The 22,182-nt window shown below is 36.8% G+C and overlaps 1 protein-coding gene across 50 annotated transcripts in view; it reads right to left on the reverse strand.

The window, feature by feature from the left end:
* The window catches only part of Dscam1 (Down syndrome cell adhesion molecule 1), a 69,853-nt gene that overhangs the window by 35,912 nt on the left and 11,759 nt on the right, over positions 1 to 22,182 (reverse strand). For 16 of the 50 annotated variants that reach the window (XM_085482336.1, XM_085482333.1, XM_085482329.1 and 13 more), the window contains exons 5-7: positions 20,734 to 20,904; positions 14,322 to 14,471; positions 7,367 to 7,493 (exon numbers count right to left, since the gene is read on the reverse strand). In XM_085482336.1, the coding sequence (XP_085338462.1) occupies positions 7,367 to 7,493; positions 14,322 to 14,471; positions 20,734 to 20,904 (448 nt within the window). Of the gene's footprint in view, positions 1 to 67; positions 189 to 1,278; positions 1,403 to 2,926; positions 3,051 to 3,365; positions 3,490 to 4,133; positions 4,258 to 5,060; positions 5,185 to 5,387; positions 5,512 to 5,569; positions 5,694 to 5,919; positions 6,044 to 7,366; positions 7,494 to 8,613; positions 8,738 to 9,369; positions 9,494 to 11,429; positions 11,554 to 14,321; positions 14,472 to 16,393; positions 16,556 to 17,897; positions 18,063 to 19,286; positions 19,455 to 19,890; positions 20,053 to 20,733; positions 20,905 to 22,182 lie in introns of all 50 variants that reach the window. The other 34 variants (XM_085482312.1, XM_085482305.1, XM_085482335.1 and 31 more) reach the window with 20 other exon arrangements.

Here is a 22,182-nt window from a genome sequence, read left to right on the forward strand (position 1 = left end):
TTCTGTCAGTATGAATTTCCTATTAATGCAAATTGGCGATCGATAAAGGGAGCAATAAACGCTCTACCTGAACGATGGTACCGGGTGACCCTGCGCTTGGCACTGCATCGCGAATCCAGTCGTTGATTTAGTCTGCAGCCATCGTTTCGCGTCACCCGTGACAGAAGGTGCCTTACTACCTATCGGTTCTTTACGCAAGAAAACATTTCAACATCTTAGAGAACGCGATATTTTAGAAAAATAAAAAATTATACCCTAATTTATTTCCGATTAAATATATAGTATATCATTATTTGTGCGATTGAAAAAAATGCTTCAATCGATAATTCATCCACATTTAATTTACCTGAATGATGGTACAGGGTAAGCTTGTCCTTGGCACAACATTACGATGTGTGTATCGATGCGTCTTTCCATCCAACTACCTTTTTCTCCCAAAATCGAGGGCGCTTTAGTACCGACCGGCTCTATCGATGTACAATATATGTATTTTAATCGCTCGAGAATGGATCGCGCAAAAATAGCATTACCTAAAACTGGGCACAGGGTGACCCTGAGCGGGACATGTCAGCACAATATTGGATCTCGTGATCATCTCTTTCCATCCGCGTTTCATTTCGCCGATCAGCGCCGGTGCTTTACTTCCGATCGGTTCTGATGGTACGTAAAGCGAATGTTTTAAACATAATCTTACGCGGGATGCAATGTACACCGTTTATATTTATTTCGAAAGTCGGAACTATTAATACATATCTTGATCATTAATTCATAAAAATTTCTTTAAATTGTTAATTCATAAAAAGGATTATTATATTTTTCAATTTTACTATAAAAAATTTTTTATTTAAAAATTTTGTCTCTTTTAAAAATTTTTTGCTAATAAATTATTAAAATTTGTGACAAAATAATTTCTCTAGATATGTATTTTCGTGATTATGCGCGATGGTTATACATCAAATTAAATAAATTGTCATACTTTAATAAAAGGAAAGAAAATAATTTGAAGTGTAAAATACATGCTGCAAATTTTCACGTCCTAAAAATATTACATCTATATTCACGGATTTAAAAAAATTTACCTAAAATTGGGCACAGGGTGGCCCTGCGCCGGGCAGAATAATATGACCACAAAGCCTGACTGTTTCTCCTTCCATCCACCCTTTAAGTCGCCTGTCAATGCCGGTGCTTTGCTACCGACCGGTTCTAGCGGAACAGAAGCCACCGCAAAAAATAAAAAAAAAAAACGGAACACGTGTTTATTAAATACGACAACTTTACCTAAAGGAAGGTACAGGATATCCCTGCGCCGGACACGGTAACACGGCACTGAAGCTCGCTCTTTTCTTCAGCCATCCCCCTCTTATCTCGTTCATAAGAGCCGGAGCTTTAGTTCCAATCGGCTCTAACGATTACAAACGTGCATACGAACAATTCAAATTTCGGGAAAATTTGTGGTTGCACATATACTACTCAAACGCGATTAATATTTTATCTGATTTAAAGCATAAATCGATGCGCCTATTCATGAACAATAAATCGAAGCAAAAAATCTAAAAATAATAAAATAAAAAATAAACTATGTACATTGATATAAATATTTCAGGATATTTATTTTGTATTTAATTAATATGTGTCTTCCTACGTTTCTCATTACCTAAAAGAAGGTACAGGATATCCCTGCGCCGGGCACGACAACACAGCGTTGAAACCCAATCTTTTCTTCAACCATCCCGCTCTTAATTCGCTGAGAGCCGGAGCTTTAGTTCCGATTGGCTCTAACGAACATGCATAATAAATCAACTCTGGCTTTATAAAATTTATTACGTACCTAAATTATTTAAGCCCGATTAATTTTTTTATTTGAATTCGGTAAAAAATTAACCATTGCGGTTATTATCATAAACGATAAATTAAAATAAATCAAAACAAGTTAAAAGTAACAAAATAAAATATAAATAATTTTTATTTTAAGTTGATAAAAATTCTTGTGCAAAAATTTTGGCTAAAATAGTTTAACTAAAAAAATTGTAAAGTGCTTAAAAATAAACGCTTCTATCGAATCTTTTTTACGTGCTATTCATTACCTAAAAGAGGGTACAGGATAGCCTTGCGCCGGGCAAAACAATGCAACAGCGGACCCAGCTCCGATCTCCATCAATACGCCCTTCACAATGCCGGTTAGCGCTGGCGCTTTGCTTCCGACTGGCTCTAATCATTTATGCAACAAGTGCTCAGCAAGCTCTGATATTTTTACTCAACGCGAACGCTTATACATATATCTTACGCTTACGTGTGTTTTTATGAAACCTTTCTGATGGAACAAGAGACCCCTTCATTGGCGCAAGAAACGGAGCAGAAAATCGGAGCAAAAACGGCGCGCAGAGATAAAATGTGAAATGAGAAAGCAATAACTTGGGCTCGATTCATACATAATCGTTCACGATGTTTCAGTTATATGTGCTAAACGCACATATTTTTTTTATAAAATATATATGAAACTTTACCTAAAGGAGGGCACAGGGTATCCCTGTGCTGGACAGGGTAACACAACACTAGATGCTGTTGGCTTTTCCATCCATACACCTTTCACGTCGCCTGTCAATGCCGGCGCTTTGCTTCCCACGGGTTCTAATATATAAATGAACATGCGATGAACGATAGCAAAATCATTATTTGTTTCACAGGGACAGGGGACCCTTCTTCATTTAACAGAGTTATAAAACCAATAGAATCAAATCATATGATCCGTGTTAATCTTAGAATAATGGACATAACTTATAATTTTATAAAAGATTAAAAGTCAAAATATAAAGATTAAAAAATTATAATAAAAGTATAACATATATTTAAATTATGCTATTAATTTCAAAATTGAAATAATTAAAAATAAAAATTTGTTAAATTTTAAAAAGGAATTTTAATTTACCTAAACGAAGGTACTGGATAGCCCTGCGCAGGACAAAAGTGCACAACAGTGGAAGTAGCTTTGCTCTCCATAAAACCTCCTTTCAAAATGCCCGTCAACGTCGGCGCTTTGCTTCCGACTGGCTCTAACAATTTATAGACAGACACCAGCATGCCATGAAAATCATCTATTACTCCAACTTTATGAGTTTAATAGATTGTAATGTGCATGTATACCTATACGATGGAACAGGGAACCCTTGCGCGGGACAAAATAGAGTCAGATCATCCCCTCGAACGCGATGGTACCACGCTAGCTTTGCATCGTTAGAGAACTTCGGCTTCTTTGTGGCGACCGGTTCTGATTACATGACAGGGAATAAAGTAAAACGATCCACACATGTGTTGTTGCGAGAATCTATTGTTCCATCTACGACTTTAGTATTTGCGCGTATATATACCTATATGTTGGAACTGGGAACCCCTGGGCGGGACAGAACAAGGTCAGATCATCTCCACGAACACGATCGTACCAGGCTTTTTTTGCATCGCTCGAAAATTTCGGCTTCTTCGTAGCGACTGGTTCTAATTATACGACGAAAAATAAAATGAAACTCTCTTCGCATGCTGTGCGAGAATTATGTATTGCTCTAACTATGATTCTAATATTTCTATGTACCTATATGATGGAACTGGGAACCCCTGTGCGGGACACAGCAGGGTCAGATCATCCCCTCGAACACGCTCGTATCCAGAAAATTTTGCATCGCTCGAAAATTTTGGCTTTTTCGTAGCTACTGGTTCTGGTTACATGATAGAGAATGAAATGATATATTTTCGAATATTTTTTTTTCCTCGCTGTGTGAGAACCATATATTGTTCTATTGCAGAGTTTACAGAAAATTTATACATGTACCTATAAGTAGGAACTGGGAACCCCTGAGCGGGACACGACAGGGTTAAATTGTTTCCTCGAACGCGATCGTACCAAGCCAGCTTCGATTCACTCGAGAACTTTGGCTTCTTCGTGGCGACTGGTTCTAATTACACCAGAAGAGAGTATGAGATAACATAACTACATCAAATTCCAGTACGTTTTAAAAGCAAGGAAACTCGATTAATTATATTCGGAATTGTTAGTCTGTTATTACTAACAGTATTACGAAAATATACTACAAAAGCAAATATTACAGTTTGAAATTCTCAATCATAACGCAATTATCTGGTACCTGGTTACAGGAACAGGATGCCCCTGCGCGTTACACAGCATACTGGTTTCCGAACCACGATTACGAACGATAGAAAACGTTTTAACGTCTCCGATAAATGCGGGCGCCTTGATGCCCATCGGTTCTAAATAAGAGAACAAAAGAATTGACGTCACGCGCCGCAAAAGATGTGTATGTTTTATGTGATTGAATACCCTCAGACAGGGTTCCCCTCATCGACTTTTTTCGCGCGAAATTATCTCGTGAAAGATACGAGGAAAAATCACAATTAAATTGCTTCCACTGTGAGCAATAATTAAATATAATGTTATAAATAATATAAAAATGCGAGATATTTAAAAGACTTAAATTATTCCTCTATAAAAAATTAAAATAAAGGAATTTTAAACGTCTTTTAAATAACATTTTTATTTTTTCGCTGCGTATTTATGTTAAAATAGTTTGTGTAGAATAATTCTACAGCATATATCATCATTGCTTGTGAGATTTCGATGCTTTGAATTCTTATTAAATGTCGTACCTACACACGGGAGGAGGATGGCCTTGGGCATTGCACGGAAGACTGATTTCTGCGTTCGCTTTTCGTGCCAATAGGGATATCTTTGCTTCACCAGCAAAGGCAGGCGCCTTGCTTCCGACAGGCTCTAAAGAATATCGACTTGTCATTACTCCGAAACTAATTTTCATTCATGCATTCAAAGCGGGGACAGGGCTTCCTCTTGCACAATGAATTATTACACGCGATGCATTATAAAATTCATTTTTTAACAGAAAGACTGCATTTTTAATTATGATTTTCCTCTCTTTTATAAGATTAAAATGTAGATGCCTCTTTTCTTTAAAAGTAAAAGTACTGCCGTAAATAATATGTATAATTACTTTTGATAACACTCTCTCCTTATTAATTATTAATATTGAATTTCGTACCTAGATATTGGAGGAGGATGGCCCTGCGCGTTACAAGGCAAACTAACATCCGTGTTCGCCTTTCGCACCAATAGAGACAACTTTGCATCGCCCGCAAAAGCGGGTGCTTTGCTGCCAACGGGCTCTAAAGAATGTTAATTCATGTATAGGAAGCTATATGTTCTGTTTACACTTAGCGGGAACAGAGTTTCCCCTTAAAAACGAAACTCGACCTCAGTCAATCAATATATAAATTGGCTCTATTTCTTTCAATTTTTGTCGATGCTTTATTTATTTTTTTTATATATTAAATCAGCCTTTGTCAATCACGAAACTAAAAGCTATTACCTAGTAGTTGGCACAGGACTTCCCTGAGCAGCGCAGAAAATACTAATGGGTTGTCCTTCATATCTTCCGATCGTACGACTTAAATCATCCGACGTTAATCTCGGCGACCTGGCACCTATCGGTTCTGAAAGCGATGGAAATTGGATCGCGAGGAGCGTAAGAATCTCCTTACGAGAGATTACCTGGCAGTTGGAATAGGAAATCCCTGAGCGTTGCAGGCAAGCACCACGTCCGTACCCATACGTCTAGGATACGCTCTAGAAGTATCGTCAGTAGAGAAGATCGGCGACTTAAACCCGACCGGTTCTACGAGAAACAACGTGACGGAACGATCAATCGCTCGTGGCAACTCATGACGACAATAATGTAGGCACGCGAAAATTATCATTCGACAAGAAATATTAATTAATCGATCAAAATGTCTCCGGCGACGCAAGAAATATTTCAAATTTGAAATTTAATGTCGGATGTATAATTCGACTTGTTTTAGTATAATTATAAAGAGTATCGACGAAATATATTCGCGTCTCACCTCGAAATGGGAACAGGGTAACCTTGCACCGGGCACATCAGATTCACCGCATCGTGCGATTTAGTCTCCATGAAGTCAACTTTTCGTACACTCGGTAATTTAGGTTTTGCGCTCGACGTGGGTTCTAAGAGGCGTACGAGAACGAGAAGCATTGTTAAGCACGAAAACTATTATTACTGACCGCGTAATGGGGACAGGGAACCCTTGAGCTGGGCAAGTCATCGACACCGCGGTAGAACTCGGTGTCGGCCTCACCACTTTTATGTCAGCATTTGTGAACTTTGGTTTTGCGCTGGACACCGGTTCTATATTGAAGAAACGTTAGAATGTCAAACGTGTGTCGATACCGCATGACGCGTTTCACGAATGCTGAGACTGGGTATCCCGAAAAAGAATCGGAGGCAGAGCTAAGTAAAATTGCATTTCAAATATAACATTATATTGAATGTCATTTTAAAATAGAGAATAAAAACGTAATTATTATTATAAAATATATAATAAAATATTTTACTTCAAATATGAGCTAATAAAACAAAATTATTCTCAAAAATTTTATTCGAAATGCAAAGTGCAATGTATAGTATTTTATAATTCAAATGTTTATCTAAACTACGTGGGTGTATCTGAAATCCGGTCCTAGATTAAGATAAAAAATGACAGTTAAATTTCTACGCTAATAAAAAGTCAAAAAGAGATCACGTAGGATAATTAAACGGAACTTGAATGCTTGAATAACAAAGACGCCGGAATTAAGCCGGAAGGAAAAATCGATAGCTGCCCTTTAACATCCACTTTCTCTCGCGTTTACTCTATCACTCTCTGCATCGTGACCGCGCATCAAACGATATATATTCATTGATATAATCTCTATACGTTTGATATACCTGTAGCTCGGCACAGGGAATGCTTGAGCTGGACATGGCAAAGTTAACGGATGATCATTTTGCACTGTGTACGTCGTGTAGGTGCGAGAATTTTCTGTCATTGGAAATTTCGGTTTCGTACTGGCAACCGGTTCTACAAAAAAGGAACGAGATTTACGAAGATACAATAATTATTACGTATAAAAAATAAAAGAAAAAATTCTATCTATTCACACTCAAGATCGATTATTGCGATATCTAAAAATAATCTAGAGAATTGTAAATTATCACTCAATTGATGATTCCTAAATGACAATTACCGCAAACCGGACAATCTTGTTTCCTTCTATTTTAATGTTTAATAAATGCCAGACACCGGGACAAGGTAACTCCGTATTGATAATCAAATGCGCTATATCGACTATCCAGTGCTCGGCAACCATCGTGAAACATTGGGGAGAATAATTACTTGCCATGACGTGTCCTCAATGAATTCACCTACCACAGGCGCGATCAAAGACAGACCGTCCTGAAGCAGATGGCGAGGATAGCTCTGATTAATATAAAGTTAAGGAGCAATTTACCTGAATGCCGGTACGGGAAACCCTTGAACGGGGCACAATAAAGTCGCGACGGAGCCCAATATCGCATTCGGATTTGTCGATTTCACGTCCAGCGCCGTTAATTTCGGTTTTGAGCTCGACAATGGTTCTACAGGTCACATCAAAAATACACACGAGCAAAAATCAAATTTCGCCGAAGAAAACCGAATCCTCTCCCGCGCGTTTTACATTCACAAACTTACGTACTTGAAGACTGGGACAGGATACGCCTGAGCAGGACATTGCAGTGTCAGACCTCTGTTTTCCGCGATCCGAATGTACGGCTTTTATCAATAGTCGAGAACTTGGGCTTCGCGAAGCCGACTGGTTCTACAAATTAAACTTGCAATCAAGAGCAAAGTCGATGCATTGATCTCGTTAATTGATAACGATATCTATTAAAATATTTATTGTTAGTATTAAATAAAAAAAAAAATTTTTCTAGAAATATAAATTAAAATAAAACCATAATATTATTAAAAATTAATTTAGAAATGAATTGATTATTAAATTTTAAACAATATAAATTTATATAAAAATTAATCTCTGAGATGAGTTAAAAACTGAGATAAATTACAGACTTCGTTTTTGTGCAAGAAATCGATACTGGGACAGAGTAGCAGCCTTAGGAAGAAGAAACTCTCGGACACTTCCCCTCGTCATTCTCTTTTTTCTATTATACGACAATACACGCGAGATCGACCAATACATCGACCTACCTATAGGTAGCGACCGGAAATGCTTGAGCCGGGCATAGCAACGTAAAGCCCGTGCCTTTTGTAATGCGCAATCCAACGTCGTTTACAGATGGAAACTGAGGCTTAGTGCTCGATGCGGGTTCTAAAAACAGAACGCTAGACAGTCCGATATGCACAAAGTGGCGCCAGGTTATTCTAGATGCTGGAATAGGATTTGCCCCTTTCATCAACACCGATAAACGTTAGGTTTCGCATTTCGATAACGAGCCAAGAGTAATCGAGTCTAATCGAATTAAACTATCGTATGAAGAAGAGAACAGCAATACACTAATGTGCGAAAATTGTCCAATTGCAAAGTCGAATAAAACCAAAATCTTTGAAAAATTATATCAAAAATATGTAACTCGATGAAACAATGTTATTGTTGTCGAGTGCCACTAACATGTAAAAATATGAATATTTTATTTTATGAAATAAAATAAAATAAAAATAAAATTGAAAAAATAATTAATAACCTCTACGGACGCCTACCTATAGAAAGGTACCGGAAATCCTTGAGCAGGACAAAGCAAAGTAACGCTTCTATGCGAAGAAACGCTAAATCGCTGAAGATCACTCGAGCCGGATAATTGTGGGCGCGCGTGCGACGCTGGTTCTGGATATAAAAAAATTATCTTTCGCGATAGCACACATAGAGAAGTCTTTACCTGTACGATGGAACGGGGAACCCTTGGGCAGGACACATCAATGTCATTGCACCGCCGAGATATACTTTGAACGTCTGCGAATCCGCCAGCGACGGAAATTTCGGACGAGCACTTGCGATTGGTTCTACGGAAGTTTCAAGATGCCGAAGAAACATCGATAAACACGGCATTTACTTTCTGCTATTTATATCTTATCTATTATAAAGATATAGACTGAATTAGAATATAATTGTAAATTATAGCGCGAATTAATTTACAGTTGAACTAAACTTACAGTTCAACTCTAAATAATTGATAACGACGATCTTTTAATAAATATAAGTACGATTAATATTTTTATAATTATTTATGTTGCACTTTAAATGTATTGTGCATATAATAAATATATGGATATATTTATACATTGATTATTAAAGAAATTGCAAGAGATCGAAAAAGAAGAAAAGAGAACAACGTATGTACATATATATTCGTCCGCAATTTCCTCCTCATTCTTTCGCATTGCGGTCGTGCACCAACTGGAATTATGGTCGCACTATATACGCATACTACTTTCTTATAATATAGACGCTTTGTATACCTGAAGGCTGGTACGGGGAAGGCCTGTGCCGGACACATGAGAGTCAGCGACCGATCGCAGTGAACTGTGTACGTACGCGAGTTCTCTGTCATCGGAAATTTCGGTTTTGTGCTGGCGACTGGTTCTATAAGAAAGCGAAAGAAAGCACGAGCGTACAACGCGACTCTATTAATCGCCGCAACTATAAAGCGTCAACCTTTGAAATCGGCAAAATTTCTAAAAATTTTATCTCCAATTTAAATTGTTATAAAACTGATTGCTGAGACAGGTCATATTAATATTTTATACATTCTAGATTACATATTATTAATCAATAGACTAATATTTTTAGATAAAATTACTTTTAAAAAAATTTATAATAAAATATAAACATATTTATGTAGATTTCACAGAAAATAATCGCGATTTTAATTCCATCGTCGCTCGCGTATTTCTGTCGCTTTCGCGTTATGGTTTTATATTCTTTATTCGCAAAAATCTAAATATATCGTGATATAACCTTGTCCCACCTATGCGACGGAACGGGAAACCCTTGAGCAGGACAGGGTAGAGTCAAAGTGTCTCCTTGACGTGAGATAAATCCACGTGAGTTATCCATTGTTGGAAATTTTGGACGTACGCTCCCTACGGGTTCTAAAAAGACCGAGTGTGAATGGAAACGTGTCAGAAACGTGCTGAGAACACCACAATGATTCATTTATATATGCCAGGGGACAGGGAATCCCTTGAACACACTGAAGTAGTTGAAAGAGAATAACGAGCTCGACGTTCGTTATTTATGCAGATGTTCGCGACCCAGACATGTTATACATTTTTTCATGCCATAATTTAATATTTCTTAAATATCAGGAATTATAAAAGAATGCCTAGTGCTCTTTTTTTCCGCAAAATGCGTTATTCTAAGAATTTGCAAAACTATACATTTTAAACCGACTCGGGTCCGAAATTTATCCTACCTATAAGACGGAACCGGAAATCCTTGCGCAGGGCAGAAAAGCGGCAAGCTTCCGTTGATCCTCGTCCCGAGCCCAATCAAGTTGATGGTACTCGAAAGTTTTGGACGTGCGCTTGCTACGGGCTCTGTCAGTCGCAGCCCGAGGAAAGAAGAGGACAATTATGAGAGGAAACAACGATGAAACGAATCGCGAACTTCGACTTACTTGTGAATCGGGACAGGGAACCCTTGAGCGGGACACAACAAAGTTGCAGATCCATCTTTGATCATGCGAAATCCTCTGATGTCGTCTATCGTCGGAAATTTTGGTTTCACGCTGCCGACCGGCTCTAAACATTATTTCAATCAAATATATACTCTATTTTTAGAATATCGTACAAATGCAAGATGACGGGGAACCCCTAAAGCTCCTTAAAGAAGCTTCCAAATTTTCCGAGATTGATCAGTGAATTGATACATGACACGATTTTATCTTTCGGCGCTGCGACGATTTCTCTATGTACGAATAGTTTCGTCTCATATTTAGTGTTAAAAATAAAACATCTTTTCTTTCTGTCTTTCTCTTTCTCTAATTATTATATTATAAAAATATTATAATATAATTAAATTTTATAAATAAAAAAATATATTAAAACAGAATAGAATAGAATTATAAATAAAATTATTCAATGCATTTACATATAGATTTATATAATTTGTTAAAAGCCACATTAAATAGAAACTATATTGTTAATTAAGAAAAGATGTAATGTGAAACGAAAATCATCGTATATAAGTGCTATATAATTACTAGAATTACCAGCTTCACCGCAAGTACAGAATATTTAATCGCAATTTCTAAATGGAGAACCAAGACTCGCTTTAAGAGACTCTAGTGACACTAAGGCATCTAATGATATAATACCTATATGACGGAACTGGAAAGCCCTGAGCAGGGCACAGGAGTGGCAAAGTTCCGTTCGTGGATGTGACGAGACCGTTTATGTTGCTGATGCTGGGGAATTTCGGGCGCACGCTTCCCATGGGTTCTGTCATGTTATAGCGATCCAGGTAGAAGAAAGAAAGAGGAAAAAAAACAATGATTTCTGCGTCCCGAGCGACTTACTTGTACAAGGGAAGAGGGAACCCCTGAGCAGGGCACAGCAACGTAACCGAGCCGTCCTTCGTCGTGCGAAAACTTCTTGAGTCGTCGATCGTCGGAAACTTGGGCCTCACGCTGCCGATCGGCTCTGATCATATCGTTTATAATTGGGACTTGCGCGGCGCGAACGGTCATCCCGAAGGACTCGCGTTCTGTTATGGTCTCTACCTGTACAGGGGAACAGGGAACCCCTGTGCCGGGCATATCAGGACCTGGGAGCCTCCAACGTGCGTCCGGGTGCCACGTATGTCATCTGTCGACGGAATCTTTGGGCGTACGCTGCCCACCGGTTCTAAAAAGCACGTCGTTTTTGTTTTTGCATCTCCTACTTGCAACTTTGATATAAATACGAATTTACCCTTCCCGAATAATTAATTAATTGCAACCAATTTTCGTATCTTACAGATAATATGATTAAATATTTTCATTAAATCAGTGAGAAGGAACAGGGAACCCCTATGCTAGATACACACGCTATCTTGAAAAATATTTTGCAAAGAGACATGCTATAATAATATTTTATATGTAAATATAAAAATGTTATTCATATAAATTAAAAACATCTAATTTATATAAATTTCCTAAGTTATTTTCTCTAATTCTGTGTATATTGATATACATTTAAATAAAATCTCGTTTAATAATAAAAGTCTAATTAAAATCAGAGTATAATATATCGGGACCATTTAGTTTAATAAAAAAATGTTATCCTTAATATAATACAATTATAATTTTATTATTATTAAGCAGGAACAATTAATAATCTGTTTTTTCAATTTTAATTAATCCGATATTATATATGTATATTTATATCCTGTGTCCATTTCATTATTACTTACAGTATAAATAATTCGTATTCGTAAAAAAGTATTTAATTTTTCATCATTTCGTCATTAAGCAATTTATATATAAAAATATATATAAATTCTATAGCAAATATTAATGCAAGTAGTTTCGTGTAAAAATAGTTTGAATTTTCCTTGTGTACAGGAAATCCTTGAGAAGCGCACAAAAGCCGTCTATTGCCTTCCAAGTCTACGGAAAATCCGTTTAAGCTGTCTGTACTAGAAAAGTTTGATCGTATGGGTTCTGCATAACGAAAAACCAGGAGAGTCGTGTCAAGCTCTTGCCAAGCCCGCCCTATTCGTTCTACTAATCAGCCATTATTACGGCTATATTGCATCTTGCTCTAGTTAGCTTCTAAATTGTTGCATCGCGCGCCGTCAATGGCTCGACAAGTTTGCTTGCGCGGCTCGCCTCGTACGAACAAAGCGATTCGCTTATCGATGTCATCCTGCCGATTATCCTAATATTCAATAGCTATGCGAGAGTGGCGAAGCGAAAGTGATTTTGCATTCAATGTCGCATTGCAATGCGGAGAGTCCTTTGGAGTATGTTAAAGAGAATTACTTGGCTTTTGATTAACTGAATTACAGGGTATGATAAATCGTTGAGTTAAATATATATAAAATCACGAATAAGGTATAATTAAAAATAAATATTTATATGTTTTCACTTCCATGTGCAATTAAGGTAGAGTTTATAATTTTCATAAAAAAATTGCAAAGTAAAAAGTGCAGCGATATTTCTCATATTTTGAACAAGGGGAGACATAGCTGATACCACTGTCGCATTTAAAGGTTTAAATATTGCTAATTTGCTGTAAAGACAAATAATGATTCGATCGATTTCACCTAATTAGCAGGACAGAACGCAAGCTCAGCTGCGTTCAGTGCCACGTTTATTGAACGTCCATACGCTGAAGTTCTCGGCTGAAAAAACATGTTCCGTAAACTTACCACGCGAGAGCGAAGGACAGAGCCCGGAGATCGCGGAAGGCGCCGCGGAGCGTCGAAAGAATTTTTCGCAAACCCAAATCATATATATATATATACATGGTTCTTCTTTTTTTTCATTTATCTTTCTTCAAACAATTATTATTCTCGAAACCGATCATGCCAAGAGTCGAGTTTTGGGCGAGGCGGTGGCGCGTGCCCGCAGGGGTACCCTGTCCCAGCATTCAGGTTCACCCGCGAGCTTGATCGTGCTAAATGTCAAATATATGTTTCGACTTCTTTAAAATTTTCTAAAGTTCAAAGGCTGATGTAAACGTAGCCTTTTTTAACAATTGACCTTTCGTGATTTCGAAGAAACCGAGTCGATCAAGCTCGTTGGCCCAAACGTTCATTGAACGTGATTATAGATCCAAAGAGACAACCGACTTTCCAACAATATGAAAATATTTTGTACAATGATAAAATTAACATAGATTAAATAATGATCTTGCTTAAAATATCAACCTTAAATGTAAAAGTCTTCTTATAGAAAATCAATTGTCTCCTGGATGATAGTTCCGAACCCAGACACCTCGCAATGAATAATTTATATTAAAGCATTAAAAAGATAATATTTCAAAATTTTCTGAATGTATAAGAGATATATTAGAACTAATACATTTAATATAATATTATAAATTTGTCATATAATATTTTAAGTTTTCGTATTTATGTACGTTAAATCAATAGATAATTGAATCGTTACGCGACAATAATCTCATTTAAAAAGAAATAGATTTTATAATTAAAAATTATTTTTTATAATTAAAAATATTTGTTCTACATAAAATAGCACTGCAATTAAGTTAAAAGTATGTAATTATGGTATCCAGGTCCGAAACTAGAAATACGATTCTGATTTCGTTTGAAAAATAAATACGAAACGTTAATTAATGAAACTGTTATAAACCCTTCCAACATCGAAGGACATTATCGAGAAACATTTTTAAACAGATTGATGCTGCATCAGAATCGTAATTTCCGTATAAAAGAAATAAGACACTTTTGTATTTTGACTCACCAGTAATGACGAGACGTCCCTTCGTAGCGGATAGTCTAGTTTCGCCTGTGAGTCTGTGTTTCGTGCGACATTGGTAAGTCTTGTATCCATCTTCGGGTCCGACGTCCCTGATGTGCAATTCTCCGGATGGTAGCACCAAGTACTTTCCATCTAAACCCGTTCAAAATCGCACACGTTAGTCATTGCACATTAGTCTCACTCCTACGTGACTCGTCAGGATAATCGATCAGCTGATTACCGCGTTTGATATAGCACAATGTCAATGTTAATTGATTATCTGTTTAATTATGTATGCATATTTATTATCATATAGCACCAAGGAAAAATCGATTATCCTGACGTGTACGATACAATCGCACGATGCTCGAACAAATACAAAGATATAAAATTGTGAGATCTGTAGTTCGAGCATAATGCTGTCTTGATTAATAACCATGCAATATCCTTCGTCGAACGTTGAATCGTCACGGACCCTTCGTCAATTTCCCATTTCAACATTCGACGAATAAGAATTCGAAGAATAAGAATTCTTTACGAAATCCAAGCACGTTCACCAAACAACAAGTATGAGAATCTTGCGTCGCATAAGAAAGATATGCGAAATCACGCTATTATTTCTTTGTAAGTGAAAATACACGACGCGCAACATTCTCGTACTCATTGAAGCATCCAGGAAATCTGTTCCTTGTGTTTGTTATAATAAAAATGAAGACGGTATAAGATAGCACATTTACATTTCATTCTACGTAAAAAAATCTATAAAATTTATTAGCAATATAGATATAATTAATAAACGTTTTTAAAGACGTTTTCACATTATTTCATCATTAAATCTCCTCAGTAGTTAAATTAATAAATATCTACGTATACAGTAACATTTAACGCAAATTATCTTCACCCTTATAAACGAGATACAGCGAAACGTTTGTTAACCCATTAAAGTTATTCTCTATATTGTGGTTGAAACTGTGCAGTTTCAACACCTTTAACGAATCTGATCGCTTTTGCGGCCAACTCTCATTGGCAAACGAGACTTCCTGGATAGGCGAACTAGTTACATGCAATCATACACAAGCGGTATCCATAACCATTTAGCTACTACTATCACACATAGAGAAGGACACAGGTGAGAAGAGACGGATGGACCGATCGAATGACCGGAAAAAAAATCGGCGGAAAGGAGGGAAAGAGAGGGAGTCTGGAACAGCGCGAGCAGCGGCAGTCAACGTCGTATAAATTTTTTATATATAGAATCCCGCATTGCACGGCAGTTTTGAAACGAGGGACGTCCGATTGCAAATGGAAACATATATCTTGCAGTTTGCACGCGTGTCGTGATACAATAGCGTGGTTCGATTGGTTACTTGGTCGATAGAGCGGAGGCCGATGGAACGATTTAGACGACCTGGATTTATATTTCTGCCACTTGGCAACTAAGTTATTGTCGACCGAAAACAAATTCGTTTCTTCTCCTTTGCCATTCTCTCTTTCCCTATTGTTTGCGTTTCCATGTTAAAATTTGTATGAAATTATCGTGTTGCAGATCTTGCAATTGAAGGTCGCATAGTTATTTATCACGGCCGAGCCGAGGAATAATTTTTGCATAAATACGAAAGCGATCGTCAAGCGGAGTATCATTATGGATGATGATCGGACGACTCATGAGAGAATCCTTGAACCACATTGCGGTATACTAATAGCTTACCGAGCACCGTAATTTCGAGTTTACCGAATGCTCGAAATGCATCGCTCTCACAGAACGAATAATGCGAAAAAAAGAACAGTTATTTTACCGTAATACGAATGTATAAGAAAGAAGTAGAGATACTTCAGGAATATTATCTCACAAAATAATAGAATAACATAAATGAGAAGAAATACAGAATAGAATATAATTCTATTCATAGGACACATTCCATGCGGTTATCTTTCGATAATTTTTTACGGAATGTGACAATTTTGCGGATGTACCAATTTTGCAGATTGCGAGCATTTTAGAAATGGAAGAGTCACGCGACGTTCGAGCAGAATGAGGATGACATGAAATGTGCATGAAATTATGCATCGTGTACCGTAATCGGCGCTAGGATATATATCAGTAGTCTCGTCTTCGATCCAAGAGTCAACCTCGACGAATTCGGCGACGAAGCTCGGTATGTGACACTTGATAATTGCGGCGTTCCCCCGAAGGACGTGTTCGTCCATCACGTTCACTGCATACCGCTGCCCGACAACTGCAACCAGACACCGGTTTCCGGTTTTACCATAAGACGCAAATCTCCTATCAAGCAGGACATGTCGATCGTTCGTCGATTGGTGATTGCAGTAATAGCAAAAATTGAATAAAACTATGATCAAATATTGCAAATGACTAAATTTTCAGATTTGAAAATATTTCTTACTATTCTTAATCATAATTAATAATTTGTTATATTAATTAATCATTATTAGTAGCTGAATATTGTATATTCTAATTAGCTAAATATTTGTTCGAAGCCTAAGATTTTGTTTCTGATCTTATTTACATGTTTACGATATGTTTAACTGTATGCGAGTTCTTAAAAACTTTTATTTTAAATAACCTGATTTCAGTTTCAATTTATTATGCAATATTTCACAGTATTTTTTTAGTTGAATTTGGATTATAAAAAAGTTGGCTTACATTTCGAAGATATATTGAGAAGTCAACATTTATTTATTATTTCGGAAAAGTCGGATCGAAAAATATTGTGCATAACGTTTATCATACTAATTCAAACGATTTATTAGCCGATAAAATATTGAATTTATTACACGCTTTAACGAATCCACTTAGAATGTTTATGTAGCGAGCAACGCTAATATTACGATATTTCGTATCACTACAAAATATTACGAAATAAAATTTATGCTAATAAATATCTTATTTATATCTGTGACAAAACCGGTTACCCACTTGCTAAATTAAGCATAAACATATTTTAATATATTATAATTATGTAATTAAACTGTACTGAAATTTATAATAAAAGTTGATGCTCGACAAATAATTTTGACATATAGTCTCTCAAATTTGTACATAATTATAACTATTTCCAATAACTCGATAAACTCCGTTCGATAAGATATATTATTATCAGCATTTTATTCACGTCATCGTCACCTGTCTGTGAATTAAAATAAATCCTGTCGCGGATAGCTATGAAGAATACATTCCTGCGTTTGTCAAAGAGAACTGGTCGCACTACCGGTCTTGAAATAGACACGATCGATATTCAACATTACAATTCATTGCATACATTCAATAAACAGGTTGCGCGTAGGTACATAACGCTAACAATATACTCGGGGACATATGATATCTCTCTCTGTTACATGCATTTTATATTAAACCAAATAAACATGTCGAGGAAAGGAGAAAAAGTGCGCGCAAAATGTTGAACAACTCAATAATTAAGCCAGTTCTCTTGTTTAGGGATCTGCGTCTTCTTCAAGAGGAACCTGTGTCCTTCCGGTTTGCAAAAAAAAAAAAAAAAAAAAAAAAAAAAAAAAAAAAAAATACGATACAATATGTGCATTTTTTAAATTTTGGACTACCATATGATTGTTCGGCGGCGACGTAACTGCCGCCGTTAGAATCGATCCATCCCACCACGTCCACGTGGTCGGCCACGAACGAAGGAACTTGACACTTGAAAATAGCTGCGTTGCCGCGTATCGCGAACTGATCGTAAACCTGAACCTCAAAGTACTGGGCGACCACTGCAATGAAGCGAGAGAAAAAAGAGTTCGGCGTTTGTTCTAGCTGCAAGTGTCAAACCGGCGCGACGCGCGCTTTGATCTCCCCGATTAAAATTTCAATGAACCTGGCTGTCGGCAAACTGATTGCTGCTGCAGCTAGTTTCCGGTCGTGCCTCTATCAAGCGCAGCAAATCCCGATTGCACGATGGACACCGATCCGATTAATCCGATATAATCCAATTGCAGATTATGCCCACGAGTAAACTCGCGCTCTCATCTTCTAATTTCACGGCAATTTCATTCCGCGGATAAGAGACATACTGAAATATTGTAATCAAGAAAAGTAGTACGAGCGATTATTGAATGACTCATCTTTTAAAATAATAGCAATCAGATACCAAGTTTTATGCCTGATACTGTTCAAAATTATGTCATAATTTTTTTTTCATAAATTTTAATTTTTTAAAAGATTTTACTATTTTCGAAATATATAATAGACAATAATATTCGTAATTAGACAAGAAGGCGAGATTACAATTATTTACATCGCAGCATAATATAGGAACAAAATTTAATACATAATATTTGTCACATGTCTTATTAATTAATATCATATTTTCGGGTACTGACTATCGCGGCCGTAAAGTAAATTCGATTACGTTGCCGAGAATAACCCTTTAACGATCATCTTTTTCTATCCCTCTCTCTCTCGTTCTCTACCGAAAGTGGATCAAGCTGGTCGCGCGGGCGTTAATTTGCTTCACGGCCCGATTAATCCGGCTTAACCTAATCCAAGGATCACACTGAACGAAATCACTGTCAGCCGCATGCTCTGCCTCTGTTCACCCTTGCCGATCGTTGAATCGGAAAGGGCAAACTTTCCGAGCAAGATCCGCGTTCCACTCCATCAACCATGAACCCTCCTTTTCACTGAAAATGCGCGTCCTGCCGAACAACGTGAGTATGTGCGTCATATATGCACGAATGAACTGTCTCTACCCATCTGAGTACTATAGTAATTCAATTTGCAAGGTGGTTCATCGTGAAAGTAAATATATTGACAGGTTTTAAGGGCGCACAAAAATATTTTGAAAAAAAATGATTCATCCAGAAAAGGTGAATAACAAAAAATTGCAGAACAACTAATTTTAGGGTTGTACAGAATGAAAAATTATGTCGAAAAAATTAAAGCACCATTATCCCGTTATAATGTTAATTTCGTGTAACCGGCATAACGCTAAGTACCCTTTTCCTGCTGATTATTCGCGTTATACATGGAGCCATCCTCAGCCTGCCACTCAATCACATCTACGAAATCCGCCACAAAGCTGGGCACGAGGCACTTCAGAGTTGCCGCATTTCCGCGTAAGACAAACTCGTCGATGACCCTCGTCTCGTAGAATTGCTGGACCACTGCAATGCGCGAATTCTCGAAGAGATCACATACATATAGCTTGTCATCTCGAATTTATTTGCTTTTGACGCGCGCTACTCAAACTGAACCCAGAGAAAATCATTTTATGCATCGCTGAAACTATCGCTTTCAGATTTATTCTGCCGTAATCTCTTACATGTCCATCTCGACGTTTGTACCGTATTTACTTGCCTATAAACGCAATTCTTTCTCATCAATTATACTAGACTGAACTAGCAGATTCGAAAGTAAAAGTCCGGAATAACCGCGTGCTGCAGCCGACAGCTGTTGTCGGGGGGCGAATGAGAAGAAAGTGCGCGCGAATTCATTCGAGGGAGGGAAATGAGAATACGGAGGAAAAAAAGAGAATACAGAGAGAAATTGTTCCGAGTGTCACAACAACGCATACTACATCGGCGTCGACCGGCATCATACCGTATTCCTGTCCGGGCATGTAAATCGTCCCATCGTCGGCCACCCACTGATCCACCTGGACGAACTCGGATACAAAGCTCGGTATTTTGCATTTCATGATCGCGCTGTTAGCCCGGATCACGTACTCATTCTCGGCCTCGGTGACGTAGAACTGCGAAACGACTGCCGGCGCGGACAATGTGTTAATTCTTTCAAACGCGGAGAAAAATGAAACATTCTTCGATAATTCGACCATCTATACAGGTTTCTTGTTGCATAATGATGACAGAATTCATTCATAAATTGTATATGAAACAAAAATTCAAAATATTTTTTTCTTATCTCTTTTATAGAAGACATCGCATGGTATAGTTATCGATTTTTTTCACTTTTATAAAAATGCATATTTCTCAAGGAGTTAAAGCTCATGGACAATAAAATATGTACTGCATAAATCTCGCAATAGGATTGTAAGAGAAAGTGTGAATATATTATTTTGGTTATTGACATATGTTATGGACACAAAGCGATTGACGTCTTTCACAACAAATTTGCATATGATTAGTCAAAGAAAAAAATTAAACGCAATGCGTATAATTTATTTTCTGAAGAACCAAAAAAGTTCATCTGAATTTAATTTTATTAATTTTGAGATAAGATCAATTTTTTTTCAAGTTTTTAAGAAATTAAATTAAACAACTCTAGCATTTTAAATTCTCGAATCATTCTTTCATTACCTTTTCTATTAAAATAATTATCACAACAAATCTAATTTATTGTGTAAAATTAATATTTAACATGTATTAATTCATATACAAATTTTTGGTGAAATGCCTAAAATAATTGAGGATGGATCTGCAGTACCCTGTACGACTGCAGGATCCTCCGGAAGGTAAACCTCTCCATCTTCGCGAATCCATGCCTCGACAGTAACGAATTCTGCGATGTAACTGGGAATGCTGCATTTTAAGATCGCGCTGTTTCCTCGTATAACATATTCGGTCAATATCTCCGGATTGTAAGGCTGAGTGACGACTATGTGGAGATTGCAAATTAAAGTAAACAACTATTCAATAAAACTAATAATATCGCATAAAAGACGTCAAAAATAATCTAGACGTTTAAATATAGCTTATGCAAAATAATTCTTTTATTTTTTCATTCGTTATTCTTAATTTGTCATATTATTTGTAGATGGAAAAGAAATTTGCACAAATGGACCATAAAAAGATATAATTAAATATTTGATTTGTCGCTTATTCATGGATAAAAAAATTCAAACTGTTAATTAAAAATATCACGGTGTACCAATAAGTTATTAAAAGTAACCAGTAACATTAAAAAAATGCAGAAGAAACTGTTTGCAATCTTTTGTATTTCCGTGCCTCATGAAAATTTCATGCGGAACGGCCGTAATAAATCACGATAATGCAGTCACAAAAAATAAAAAGCAACAATTTCAAAAAAATATTTTTTCCTTCTTTCATACATTTTTGCGTAATTCAGTCTAAAATGTTCCCCAGCGCAGCTTCTCGGCTAAGCTTCCCGAAACTTTCGCGCTCGTCGTGAATACGATGTCGGCTTATTTTCTTAGTCCTGTCGTAATTCGCGGCGTGAGAGAGAGTCACCGGATAGTTCATTAACCTTCATGTATGTATGTACTGCCACCGCCGTTCACAGCCGCTGTCAGATTATCAGACCGCGCGGCCGGCGGAAACGAATCGTTACCACGTGCCACTTTGAACTTTGACAAAGTTGGACAAGGGGACGAGGTGTCTGAGTAGCATGGACACAGAGGGTGATATGACCGGAAAGAGAATTTCCTCGCCCTGTGTATTCATTATATATATATTTATCGGCTGACATGTTCATCAGACATAATAGTCATGACACAAATTGTGCAACGCCTACACATTTAATTAATCAAGATGCTTTCAAGTAATTAATTAATTTGCAGAAAACATATATATGACACAAACTATTTTCAAATGAGGAAAAGAATTTACCTTAATGTTAGAATTATTTTAGAGAATGACCGCGTTATGTCATGTATTAAATAATTATTAAAAAAAGGATAATATATATTATGACGAATAAAAGAATTTTTAGTTGCTAATCTTTTTTTCAGAATTCTAGCAAAAATTATAGTAGTTTTTTATCATTCTATATTTCATTAAATTAATAAAAATAATCAGTATTATCTTCCTCATGATGAATAAAATTGCATAACATCTCTCTCTTTCCGGCATGTTATCTCTCTCTTAGGAAGGAATTTTTCTCTGGGAAGATAAAATAATAAGTATAATGAATGGA

This window comes from Nylanderia fulva, unplaced genomic scaffold (genome assembly GCF_048542155.1).
Source record: "Nylanderia fulva isolate GAGA-0341 unplaced genomic scaffold, ASM4854215v1 Scaffold20, whole genome shotgun sequence".
NCBI lineage: Eukaryota > Metazoa > Arthropoda > Insecta > Hymenoptera > Formicidae > Nylanderia > Nylanderia fulva.